The 13,706-nt window shown below is 42.5% G+C and overlaps 1 protein-coding gene across 5 annotated transcripts in view; it reads right to left on the reverse strand.

Annotated features, from left to right (window-relative positions):
* The window catches only part of KMT2E (lysine methyltransferase 2E (inactive)), a 197,802-nt gene that overhangs the window by 4,824 nt on the left and 179,272 nt on the right, over positions 1 to 13,706 (reverse strand). For all 5 annotated transcript variants that reach the window (XM_069765101.1, XM_069765100.1, XM_069765097.1 and 2 more), the window contains 2 exons: positions 5,133 to 5,221; positions 1,806 to 1,903 (listed from right to left, as the gene is read on the reverse strand). In XM_069765101.1, coding sequence (XP_069621202.1) covers positions 1,806 to 1,903; positions 5,133 to 5,221 — 187 coding nt within the window. The remainder of the gene's footprint in view (positions 1 to 1,805; positions 1,904 to 5,132; positions 5,222 to 13,706) is intronic.

The following is a 13,706-nucleotide window of genomic DNA, read 5'->3' on the forward strand; positions in this document are numbered from 1 at the left end:
ATTACACTGAATAAAATGATACCTTGGTTGATGAAATCCGTCTTGTGGCTGTTTCTTAATCTTTATTTTTAGTTTTGTGTTAATGAGATTCTCGTGCCCTAAGGCGGGGTTGGGGTATGTGGTGCTCTAATTAGACTGCTGACAGTCTAATTAGTCTGCTCCCTCACTGACCTGCCCCTAGTTTGCATAATGAATACCATCACATACTGAATAAAAAAGGGAGGTGCCGGACCAAGAAGAACGACACCCTTCAGACCGGACCACTCCGCAGGTGAGTATTATAAAACTTATTTTTCAGTTTTTCCAGGTCGGGTTGGGGGCTTATATACAGCATTATATAATGCTGTATATAAGCCCCGAAAAGTGATGGCCGTATCTTATAGCGGCCAAAACTGCTGACAGGTTCACTTTAAGGACATACTGGGAGTTGCAGGTTCATGTGATACAATTGCTTATGGGGCTGACTCGATAATACAATTGATTGCTGTAATAAGCTTGGCACTAGTATTCAAGACTCTTTTCCAGTTATGTATTCAATTACTTCTGGTAAAAAAAAAAAAAAATGGGAAAAAAGGGTAGATTCTTCTCAGCACCGCTTAAAAAAGTATAATTTTTTAAGGGATGCAAAGAAGAATCTATCTACCGTTTAATGCCATTTTTTTAATTTTTTTACTTTGGTTGGTCACGAGGAGACCGGTGGATCTACAGCAGCTTACATTTCTATGAGTCAATGTTAGGGATCGACCTGGTGAGTAAATTTGAATAGAATTTATCTGCTTACACCCAGATAAGACCCTATTGTGCTGTTATTTTCTTCCAGCCGTTTACCAATCATTTACTTCTGGTGGCATACTCATGTACTGATAAAAGTTTTAGTGACGCATTAATTTACTGATGGTGGTTCTTGTGACGTAATCAACTAGTGATGGCGAGTATGTTCATGTATTCATGTACGGATGGTGGATCTAGTGATGCATTCATGTATTGCTGGTGGTTCCGGTAATTTATTTACTGATGATGTTTCTGGTGCAAAATATTAATGTACTATTGATGGCTCTTGTGCTCAAATTATGTACTGATGATGATTTTGGCTTCGTAGTAATGTACTGATGAGGGTTCTGGTGATGAATATATCACCAGACTCATCATCACTACATGAATACAGTACCAGAACAACCAATCATCACTACATGAATGTGTGACCAGAACCGGAGTACATCAACAGATTCACCATCAGTTTTTTGCAAGCTGTATTTGTCTCATGACAAATGCAAAAATAATCAGACATATCTCTTCATTAATAATTGAGGTCTGTTTATTTTCCATTAGGGTATTTGCCAAATGCTGCACACCTTAATTAAAACAAAAAGTCCCCAATTATAGTTACGCTTTATTAGTTTCCATAACTATCTTTGGGTTCTACATTTAAATTATAGGACTTCAGGGATGTTTTTTCCCTGTATTGTGTAAATGTTTCGTAAAAATTATTGATCATGTATCTAACTTTGAAATTGCGGTTCCTGTTATGTTATATCTCTAAAGTACACCACTATATTTTTTTTTTACCTTTGATACCTCTTTCACAAATAAAGTTAACAATTCTAGAGGAAGTGGTCATCAGAGATTGCTACATAACCCATTGGAGGGGTGCGGGGATGTGCATTAGGGGTCCTCTTACTTTAGTCTCTGAGCCAATCCTTTGGGGTGGGGAGGAACACCATTGGCTTCATTCATCTGCCTATGGCACCAAATACTTTTTCTTGGCCCTGAATGAATGCCAGTCATTCACATAATAAAGTACTTACCAAATTTTGTTTGGAAGGACTCCTGCAATTCTTCTGGCATGCATCAGGAGACTGGGTCTCTTTAATAATTGCACATTCTCCATTTTCTGTTTCACTATCTGACAAGAGAAAAAGGTAAACAGACAGAAAGTTGTGGGTATAGGGAACAACAACAGTGATGTCTTGCACCGCTTACCCATTTTCTTGGGAAACACTTCATATTTGCACAACGATTCCACCAGTGCAAATCATTTAATTACCGTATTTTTCGGATTATTAGATGCACTTTTGTTCCCCTAAATTTTGGGGGAAAGTGGGGGGTACGTCTTACAATCCGAATATGTGCTGTGCTCTAGAGGAGGGGCGGCGGCTCTGGAGTGGTGTCAGGGGGCTGGAGTGGGCAGGCTGCAGAGACAGCAGGAGGTCCTGTGCTCCCGCTCATTAGCCTCGTGTAATATGTACTGCACCCTACTGTCCATCACCTCAGTGCTGAGACTGTGGTTGTTGGTTGACAGTGGTGCGGTGCATATTACATGTGCCTGCACTCTCCCCCTCCCATCATGAATATGCCTTACACCCTCCCCCGGCACTCTATATGGCCACCTGCTGGAACGCACATGATAAAATAACAGACACTTATTTGGGGGGGGCAGTGGTGTGCCAGCAACACGGGGGGGAAGGGGAAGAGGGGGGCAGTGGTGTGCCAGCAGCACGGGGGAAAGGGGACAGTGGTGTGCCAGCAGCACAAGGGGCGGGGTCTCAGTGGTGTGCCAGCAACACGGGAAGGGGGAGCGCAGTGGTGTGCCAGCAACACAGGGGGGAGGTGGTGTGCCAGCAAAACAGGAGGGGGGTGAGGGGGGGGGGGCGTGGGTGGTAGTGGTGTGCCAGCAACCCAAGGGGGGGGGGGGGGGGGTTGCGATATTTTCTATTTTTATACCAAGAAAAACCTAACTCTCACCCACACCTATTAGTATGTTTGTTTATATTCTTTTTTGATACACTGGTAGTAAAAGGTTGGTGTGTTGGAATATCATGCCAATGAAACAAAAGCAGTTTTAAAAATTCTTAACGCGGAATTCAAAATTTGAAGCTAAACATATTATGGACAGCTTGTGGTTGTGTATCTAAAATCAGACGTGTCTTTTTGACACCAGACTTTTGCTACTCAATCGGAGAGAAGCATCATGCAGGGGCTAAGACTGAGCTGCTTGCTCCAGTTTTGAATAAAAAAAAACCCCACTGTTTTGTCTGCAACTGGTCTACCATTTCTCTTAATGGTGAGCTCTGAATTACCCCACCCACACCCAAATAATAACTTTCTGTCTATGCACAGTGTACACAGAAGTCTATTGGGTGTGGGGTTCTACAGAGTTCCTAAATATGGAGGACTACATGGCAAAAGGTTTATTAATCTCTAGTGATTAACCCCTTCATGACCTTGGGATTTTTCGTTTTTCCGTGTTCGTTTTTCACTCCCCTCCTTCCCAGAGCCATAACTTTTTTATTTTTCCGTCAATTTGGCCATGTGAAGGCTTATTTTTTGCGGGACGAGTTGTACATTTGAACGACATCATTGGTTTTAGCATGTCGTGTACTAGAAAACGGGGAAAAAATTCCAAGTGCAGGGAAATTGCAAAAAAAGTGCAATTCCACACTTGTTTTTTGTTTGGCTTTTTTGCTAGGTTAACTAAATGCTAAAACTGACCTGCCATTATGATTCTCCAGGTCAGTACTACGAGTTCATAGACACCTAACATGACTATGTTATTTTTTATCTAAGTGGTGAAAAAAAAATTCAAAACTTTGCTTTTAAAAAAAAAAAAAAAAAAAAAAAGCGCCATTTCCGATACCCGTAGCGTCTCCATTTTTCATGATCTGGGGTCGGTTGAGGGCATATTTTTTTGCGTGCCGAGATGACGTTTTTAATGATAGCATTTCGGTGCAGATACGTTCTTTTGATAGCCCGTTATTGCATTTTAATGCAATGTCGCGGCGACCAAAAAAACGTAATTCTGGCGTTTTGAATTTTTTCCCCGCTACGCTGTTTAGCGATCAGGTTAATGTTTTTTTTTAGTTGATAGATCGGGCAATTCTGAGCGCGGCGATACCAAATATGCGTAGATTTTATATTTTTTTTTATTGATTTATTTTGATTGGGGCGAAAGGGGGGTGATATAAACTTATATTTTTTTTTATTGTTTAACATTTTTTTCAACTTTTTTTTTTTTTTTACTTTTGCCATGCTTCAATAGCCTCCATGGGCGGCGATCAGTAACCATAGAGGTCTTAAGGACCTCTATGGTTACAATGGATACGCATCGCCGACCCCCGATCATGTGACGGGGGTCGGCGATGACGTCATTTCCGGCCGCCCGGCCGGATGCGGTAGTTAAATGCCGCTGTCTGTGTTTGACAGCGGCATTTAACTAGTTAATAGGTGCGGGCAGATCGCGATTCTGCCCGCGCCTATTACGGGCACATGTCAGCTGTTCAAAACAGCTGACATGTCCCGGCTTTGATGCGGGCTCACCGCGGAGCCCTGCATCAAAGCAGGGGAGCTGACCTCGGACGTACTATCCCGTCCGAGGTCAGATAGGGGTTAAATCATTTTTATAATAAAATTATTGTTTTATCAGCCATCAGCAGGAGATTAATCAAAACTACAGCAAACAGTCTAGGAAAGTGATACTTTGCTGGAATTAGGGTCTCTGTACATTATACTGCCATCAAATTAGGTGGCAAAAATCTGGTGATAGATCATCATTAATAGGAACCAATTGCCTAATATATGCACTCTAAAATGCAGGCAAAGCTTGGCTGCTTGATTGCCACAGCATTTCAGAGAAAATATAATATAAAGATCCAGCCGGGGACCATATTCAGACAACAGACTAGTCCGATTCTGCCCCCAACTAGCTTTTCCCATTGCAGCAGCAGGTGAGCCACATGTCTCTCACTAAAGTAATTTCCAAAATAACATGAAGATGCCCAGAGTTTCAGCGAGGGGTAGCCAGATGTGGCATAAAGGATCAAATGGGGGAACAGTGAACGTTGAAGTGAGTATTGGTTTGCTGTTTTTTTTTGTTTTTTTTTTTAAATCTAGATCTTTTAGTTTTATGCTAATAAGGTCTGTTCGGAACCCTGAGCATAATGAGTCATATTCAATTTGCAGAAAATAAATTTGCTGCAAATTGAACTTCCTGGCGACATCCACATGATTTGGCAAATATAAATCTCACCAGATCTGTTCATTTTTAAATTACAATCATATACATATCATTTTGCTCACTATATCCCAGCTAATTTATAGATCTAACCTGAAAAACAAGGCAACTTAATTTGACCTACCCCCATCTTTATCCTTCCGGTGGTCACTCAATAACAAAGCTCTGTGATAGCTCCATTCTCGGACTTGCTCCACAGAAGTTGAAGAAGTCCTGAGAGATAAAACAAAACACACTATGAAATGAGAACACCCCATATCTTGTAGGATTTGGGCTCAACAACAAACTTTTTAATGACATACCCCTATGTAAATCTCTGCTGCACTATTCATTTGTGCTTTTACCATTAATTTGATAAGTCACACTATGCTGTATCATAAAAACCCTACATTACCTGCGAGTCGATTTATGCTGCCCAAAAAACATGGGCCAGCTAGGTTTGATTTACTCAAATACTCTGGCATTTCAGAGATAACTTTGTTTGAAGAGCTAGTCAGGGACCATGGGGGGAGAGGAGATTAGTTTGTTAAAGAGGAGAAGCTGACTTGGAGGGACCTCTCCTTCTGAACACATAGTTGAGATCTGTCATTCAGCTGGAGCGTTTCAGAGAATAAAAAAACACTGCTGTGGAGTCGGTAAGCCAAACCTCCAACTTCGAAGCCTCAATTTCTTTGAGTCCCGACTCTACAGCACTGCCTCGCTACTGAGCATGTACATAAAGTGCAGCACAGATTTCTTTCAACTAAAAGCCTAGAATTTACCATAACTTGCCCAAATTCTCAAATTTTTTTTACAGCACATACTGTATTGATCTACTGTACCCAATTATATATTTTAACCCCTTAGTGACGGAGCCAAATTTTTTAAATCTGACCACTGTCACTTTATGTGGCAATAACTCGAACGCTTCAACATATCCCAGTGATTTTGAGACTGTTTTTCGTGACACATTATACTTTATGATAATGGTAAATTTAGGTCCATGTGTTTTGTGTTTATTTATAAAACGTATCAGATATTTGAGAAAAATTGTAAAAAAAAATAAAAATAGCATTTTTCAAACTTTGAATGATTATCCCTTTAATCCAGATAGTCATAACACACAAAAACATTAATAAATAACATTTCCCACATGCCTGCTTTACATCAGCATCATTAATAAAATGTTATTTTATTTTGTTAGCATTTTAGGAGGTTTAAAAATGTAGCAGTAATTTTTCATTTTTTCAAGGAAATTTTTTTTAGGGACCTATCCATGTTTGAAGTGCCTTTAGGGGTACCATATATTGGGAAACCCCCAAAGTGATACCATTTTAAAAACAGCACCCCTGACATTTTGAAAACTGCTGTCAGGTAGTTTATTAACCCTTCAGGTGATTTTCAGGAATTAATGACAGCAGCATCTAAGGGGTTATACAGATATGGACGGTGTAAACACTGATCGTTGGTGATGCAGCAAGTTGTCAGCTATAGTGTACAGCCGACAGCTGCGGGATTGTCACCTGTATGGGGCGGCTATTCTTATATCTCAGGTCAGTTAAAAGACGTATCGGCGGTCATTAAGGAGTTAAGAGTGGGTCCATTTTATGTCAACTCCACCAAAATGGACACCAACTCCGAAGCCACAGCCCTGGAAAACATACCTGGCTGCAATTGTGAAACCAGACTGATATAGAGCAAGTTCACACAGAGCGTTTTTGCTGCGTTTTTAATTTTTTAAGCAATTTTTTCAGCTGCTTTTCACAGTACCAGCAAAGCCTATGAGATTTCAGAAATCTCATGCATACACTGTTTTTTTGTGTGATCAGTATTTTGTGCTTTGCTGTGTTTTTTTGGACATAGAGCATGTCACTTTCAGCGTTTTTCACCCATTGACTTGAATGGGTGTTGAAAAAACGCAGCAAAAATGCAGCAAAACTGCAGGTATCATTATTTGCTGTGTTTCTGCTGCTGGAAATTAGCATGGAAAAAGAGAAGGAAAAAAAACTCACCAAAAACGCACCTAAACCTGAGCTTTTGATGCAGCTGCATTTCCTGCCAAGAAGATCAGGTTTTGCTGCAGAAAAAAAAAGCAGCAAAAACGCCCTGTGTGAACTTACCCTGATATTCCCCGTGGTTTGTGCAGAATGAATAGACTATCAGGTTTTCTTTAGACACTTCTGAAAACTTTCTATGCTTAGCCTTAATCTAGCTGTCAGAAGAGACTAGCTTTAGCTTCTGTCGGCTCAGACGTGTAAATATACATATAATTTATAGGATAAAATATCAGTTTTCACTTTTATCAAGCAGAGAATGTTACTCAGCCTTTTTAACCTCTTCATTTCCAGCTGTTTCTGGGCTATCACTTTTCCACCACTAGAAATGGATATTTTATTTTCCCGTCAACATCGTAAGGACTTTCACGGGAAATGCTTTAGATTTAACCCCTTCCCGACCTTTGACGCATACGCTGCGTCATGAAAGTCGGTGCCATTCCGACCCATGACGCAGCATATGCGTCATGGAAAGATCGCGTCCCTGCAGATCGGGTGAAAGGGTTAACTCCCATTTCACCCGGCCTGCAGGGACAGGGGGAGTGGTAGTTTAGCCCAGGGGGGGTGGCTTCACCCCCTCGTGGCTACGATCGCTCTGATTGGCTGTTGAAAGTGAAACTGCCAATCAGAGCGATTTGTAATATTTCACCTAAAAAAAATGGTGAAATATTACAATCCAGCCATGGCCGATGCTGCAATATCATCGGCCATGGCTGGACACACTAATGTGCCCCCACTCCACCCCTCCGATCGCCCCCCAGCCCCCCGATCTGTGCTCCGCTCCCCTCGGTCCTGTGCTCCGCTCCCCCGTCCTCCTGCCCGCTCCCCCCGTGCTCCAATCAAACCCCCCCGCACTCCGATCCCACCCCCCGCACAGCGATCCCACCCCCCGCACAGCGATCCCCCCCCCGCACAGCGATTCCCCCCCCGTGCTCCGATCCACCCGCCCGCACAGCGATCCCCCACTCCGTGCTCTAATCCACCCCCCGTGCTCCGATCCACCCCCCCCGTGCTCCGCCGCCCCCCCCCCCCCCCGTGCCCTGATCTCTCCCCCCCCCCCTTATACTTACCTGGCCTCCCGGGGACCGTCCGTCTTCTTTCCTGGGCGCCGCCATCTTCCAAAATGGCGGGCGCATGTGCAGTGCGCCCGCCGAATCTGCCGGCCGGCAGATTCGTTCCAGAGTGAATTTTGATCACTGAGATATAATCTATCTCAGTGATCAAAATAAAAAAAAAAAGTAAATGACCCCCCCTCTCCCCCCCCCTTTGTCACCCCCATAGGTAGGGACAATAAAAAAAATATTTTTTTTTTTTTCCACTAAGGTTGGGGTAAGAACTAGGGGTAGGGGTAGGGGTAGGGTTAGGGTTAGGGGTAGGGTTAGGGGTAGAGTTTCGGTATGTGCATATGTATTCTGGTCCTCTGCGGATTTTTCCGCTGCGGATTTCATAAATCCGCAGTGCTAAACCGCTGCGGATTTATGGCGGATTTACCGCGTTTTTTCTGCGCATTTCAATGCGGTTTTACAACAGCGATTTTCTATTTGAGCAGTTGTAAAACCGCTGCGGAATCCGCAGAAAGAAGTGACATGCTGCGGAATGTAAACTGCTGCGTTTCCGTGCAGTTTTTCTGCAGCATGTGTACAGCGATTTTTGTTTCCCATAGGTTTGCATTGAACTGTAAACTCATGGGAAACTGCTGCGGATCCGCAGCGTTTTCCGCAGCGTGTGCACATACCTTTAGAATTAGGCCATGTGCACACGGTGCGGATTTGGCTGCGGATCCGCAGCAGAGTTCCATCAGGTTTACAGTACCATGTAAACATATGGAAAGCCAAATCCGCTGTGCCCATGGTGCGGAAAATACCGCGCGGGAACGCTGCGTTGTATTTTCCGCAGCATGTCAATTCTTTGTGCGGATTCCGCAGCGTTTTACACCTGTTCCTCAATAGGAATCCGCAGGTGAAATCCAGACAAAAAACACTGGAAATCCGCGGTAAATCCGCAGGTAAAACGCAGTGCCTTTTACCCGTGGATTTTTCAAAAATGGTGCGGAAATATCTCATACGAATCCGCAACGTAGGCACATAGCCTTAGGGCTAGGGTTGGGTAGGAATTAGGGTTGTGGTTAGGGTTAGGGGTGTGTTGTGGTTAGGGGTGTGTTGGGGTTAGGGTTGTGATTAGGGTTATGGCTACAGTTGGGATTAGGGTTAGGGGTGTGTTGGGGTTAGTGTTGGAGTTAGAATTGAGGGGTTTCCACTGTTTAGGCACATCAGGGGGTCTCCAAACGCAACATGGCGCCACCATTGATTCCAGCCAATCTTGTATTCAAAAAGTCAAATGGTGCTCCCTCACTTCCGAGCCCCGACGTGTGCCCAAACAGTGGTTTACCCCCACATATGGGGTACCAGCATACTCAGGACAAACTGCGCAACAATTACTGGGGTCCAATTTCTCCTGTTACCCTTGTGAAAATAAAAAATTGCTTGCTGAAACATCATTTTTGAGGAAAGAAAAATTATTTTTTATTTTCACGGCTCTGCGTTGTAAACGTCTGTGAAACACTTGGGGGTTCAAAGTGCTCACCACATATCTAGATAAGTTCCTTGGGGGGTCTAGTTTCCAAAATGGGGTCACTTGTGGGGGTTTCTACTGTTTAGGCACACCAGGGGCTCTGCAAACGCAACGTGACGCCCGCAGACCATTCCATCAAAGTCTGCATTTCAAAAGTCACTACTTCCCTTCTGAGCCCCGACGTGTGCCCAAACAGTGGTTTACCCCCACACATGGGGTATCAGCGTACTCAGGAGAAACTGGACAACAAATTTTGGGGTCCAATTTCTCCTGTAGCCCTTGGGAAAATAAAAAATTCTGGGCTAAAAAATTATTTTTGGGAAAAGAATTTTTTTTTTTTTATTTTCATGGCTCTGCGTTATAAACTTCTGTGAAGCACTTGAGGGTTCAAAGTGCTCACCACACATCTAGATTAGTTCCTTTGGGGGTCTAGTTTCCAAAATGGGGTCATTTGTGGGGGATCTCTAATGTTTAGGCACACAGGGGCTCTCCAAACGCGACATGGTGTCCGCTAATGATTGGAGCTAATTTTCCATTTAAAAAGCCAAATGGCGTGCCTTCCCTTCTGAGCCCTGCCGTGCGCCCAAACAGTGGTTTACCCCCACATATGGGGTATCTGCGTACTCAGGACAAACTGGACAACAACATTTGTGGTCCAATTTCTCCTATTACCATTGGCAAAATAGGAAATTCCAGGCTAAAAAATCATTTTTGAGAAAAGAAAAATTATTTTTTATTTTCATGGCCCTGCATTATAAACTTCTGTGAAGAACCTGGGGGTTTAAAGTTCTCAGTATGCATCTAGATAAGTTCCTTGGGGGGTCTAGTTTCCAAAATGGGGTCACTTGTGGGGGAGCTCCATTGCATAGGCACACAGGGGCTCTCCAAATGCGACATGGTGTCCGCTAACAAATGGAGCTAATTTTCCATTCAAAAAGTCAAATGGCGCGCCTTCCCTTCCGAGCCCTGCCGAGTGCCCAAACAGTGGTTTACCCCCACATATGAGGTATCGGCGTACTCGGGAGAAATTGCTCAACAAATTTTAGGATCCATTTTATCCTATTGCCCATGTGAAAATGAAAAAATTGAGGCGAAAAGAAATTTTTTGTGAAAAAAAAGTACTTTTTCATTTTTACGGATCAATTTGTGAAGCACCTGAAGGTTTAAAGTGCTCACTAGGCATCTAGATAAGTTCCTTGGGGGGTCCAGTTTCCAAAATGTGGTCACTTGTGGGGGAGCTCCAATGTTTAAGCACACAGGGTCTCTCCAAACGCGACATGGTGTCCGCTAACGATGGAGATAATTTTCCATTCAAAAAGTCAAATGGCGCTCCTTCCCTTCCGAGCCTTACCATGTGCCCAAACAGTGGTTTACCCCCACATGTGAGGTATCGGTGTGCTCAGAAGAAATTGCCAAACAAATTTTAGGATCCATTTTATCCTGTTGTCCATGTGAAAATGAAAAAATTGAGGCTAAAAAATTTTTTTTGTGAAAAAATAGTACTTTTTCATTTTTACGGATCAATTTGTGAAGCAGCTGGGGGTTTAAAGGGCTCACTATGCATCTAGATAAGTTCCTTGGGGCGTCTAGTTTCCAAAATGGGGTCACTTGTGGGGGAGCTCCAATTTTTAGGCACACGGGGGCTCTCCAAACTTGACATGGTGTCCGCTAAAGAGTGCAGCCAATTTTTCATTCAAAAAGTCAAATGGCGCTCCTTCCCTTCCAAGCCCTGCCGTGCGCCCAAACAGTGGTTTACCCCCACATGTGAGGTATCAGCGTACTCAGGACAAATTGGACAACAACTTTCATGGTTCAGTTTCTCCTTTTACCATTGGGAAAATACAAAAATTGTTGCTGAAACATCATTTTTGTGACTAAAAAGTTAAATGTTCATTTTTTCCTTCCATGTTGCTTCTGCTGCTGTGAAGCACCTGAAGGGTTAATAAACTTCTGGAATGTGGTTTTATGCACCTTGAGGAGTGCAGTTTTTAGAATGGTGTCACTTTTGGGTATTTTCAGCCATATAGACCCCTCAAACTGACTTCAAATGTGAGGTGGTCCCTAAAAAAAATGGTTTTGTAAATTTCGTTGTAAAAATGAGAAATCGCTGGTCAAATTTTAACCCTTATAACTTCCTAGCAAAAAAAAATTTTGTTTCCAAAATTGTGCTGATGTAAAGTAAACATGTGGGAAATGTTATTTATTAACTATTTTGTGTCACATAACTCTCTGGTTTAACAGAATAAAAATTCAAAATGTGAAAATTGCGAAATTTTCAAAATTTTCGCCAAATTTCCGTTTTTATCACAAATAAACACAGAATTTATTGACCTAAATTTACCACTAACATGAAGCCCAATATGTCACGAAAAAACAATCTCAGAACCGCTAGGATCCATTGAAGCGTTCCTGAGTTATTACCTCATAAAGGGACACTGGTCAGAATTGCAAAAAACGGCAAGGTCTTTAAGGTCAAAATAGGCTGGGTCATGAAGGGGTTAAATTACATCATTTTAAAATATAAATTGGATAAAAGGTAAAAAAAAAAAAATCCAAGCAAGGTAAATTGGTCAAAAACAAGAACCCGCCAAATTTAGTCAATTAAATCTCGCTTTTAGGGTATGTGCACACGTTGCGGATTTGGCTCTGCGGATCCGCAGCAGTTTTCCATGCGGTTTACAGTACCATGTAAACCTATGGAAAACCAAATCCGCTGTGCCCATGCTGCGGAAAATTCACGCAGAAACGCAGCGGTTTATTTTCCGCAGCATGTTAACTCTTTGTGCGGAATCCGCAGGTAAAATGCAGGTCATTTCACCTGCGGATTCTGCAGAATCCGTGTGGAAAAATCCGCAACATGTGCACATACCCTTAAGACTTTGCTGAGCTGCAGATGCTGCTGCTAAAGGGGTTGTCCACTACTAGGGCAATGCCATCTCATTCTGAATGTTTTCCCCCATTAAAATACCTATACTCACCTCCTGTGCCATTCCCATTCCAGCGGTGTCAGCACTCGCGTTCCCGGGGCTCACGTGAAGTTGTTACGTCAGGTGAGCCCTGTCCACACCTTTGGACGTGTAAGTACTCAAGAAGAGGTGAGCGGACAGCCGCAGCTATCACTTTCTCTTGATTACAAATACATCTGAAGGAGACTGCACTGCCAACACTGATTGGGCGCAGGGCTCACGTGACACACCTCACTTGAGTCCCAGGAAAGCGAGTGCCAATACAGTGCCAGCACAGGAGAAGAGCATAGGTGTTTTTATTTTAACCCCTTCATGACCCAGCCTATTTAGACCTTAAAGACCTTGCCGTTTTTTGCAATTCTGACCAGTGTCCCTTTATGAGGTAATAACTCAGGAACGCTTCAACGGATCCTAGCGGTTCTGAGATTGTTTTTTCGTGACATATTGGGCTTCATGTTAGTGGTAAATTTAGGTCAATAAATTCTGCGTTTATTTGTGATAAAAACGGAAATTTGGTGAAAATTTTGAAAATTTCGCAATTTTCACATTTTGAATTTTTATTCTGTTAAACCAGAGAGTTATGTGACACAAAATAGATAATAAATAACATTTCCCACATGTATACTTTACATCAGCACAATTTTGGAAACAAAATTTTTTTTTGCTAGGAAGTTATAAGGGTTAAAATTTGACCAGCGATTTCTCATTTTTACAACGAAATTTACAAAACCATTTTTTTTAGGGACCACCTCACATTTGAAATCAGTTTGAGGGGTCTATATGGCTGAAAATACCTAAAAGTGACACCATTCTAAAAACTGCACCCCTCAAGGTACTCAAAACCACATTCAAGAAGTTTATTAACCCTTCAGGTGCTTCACAGCAGCAGAAGCAACATGGAAGGAAAAAATGAACATTTAACTTTTTAGTCACAAAAATTATCTTTTAGCAACAATTTTTTTATTTTCCCAATGGTAAAAGGAGAAACTGAACCACGAAAGTTGTTGTCCAATTTCTCCTGAGTACGCTGATACCTCACATGTGGGGGTAAACCACTGTTTGGGCACATGGTAAGGCTCGGAAGGGAAGGAGCGCCATTTGACTTTTTGAATGAAAAATTATCTCCAT

Source organism: Ranitomeya imitator, chromosome 4, assembly GCF_032444005.1.
Source record: "Ranitomeya imitator isolate aRanImi1 chromosome 4, aRanImi1.pri, whole genome shotgun sequence".
Taxonomy (NCBI): Eukaryota; Metazoa; Chordata; class Amphibia; order Anura; family Dendrobatidae; genus Ranitomeya; species Ranitomeya imitator.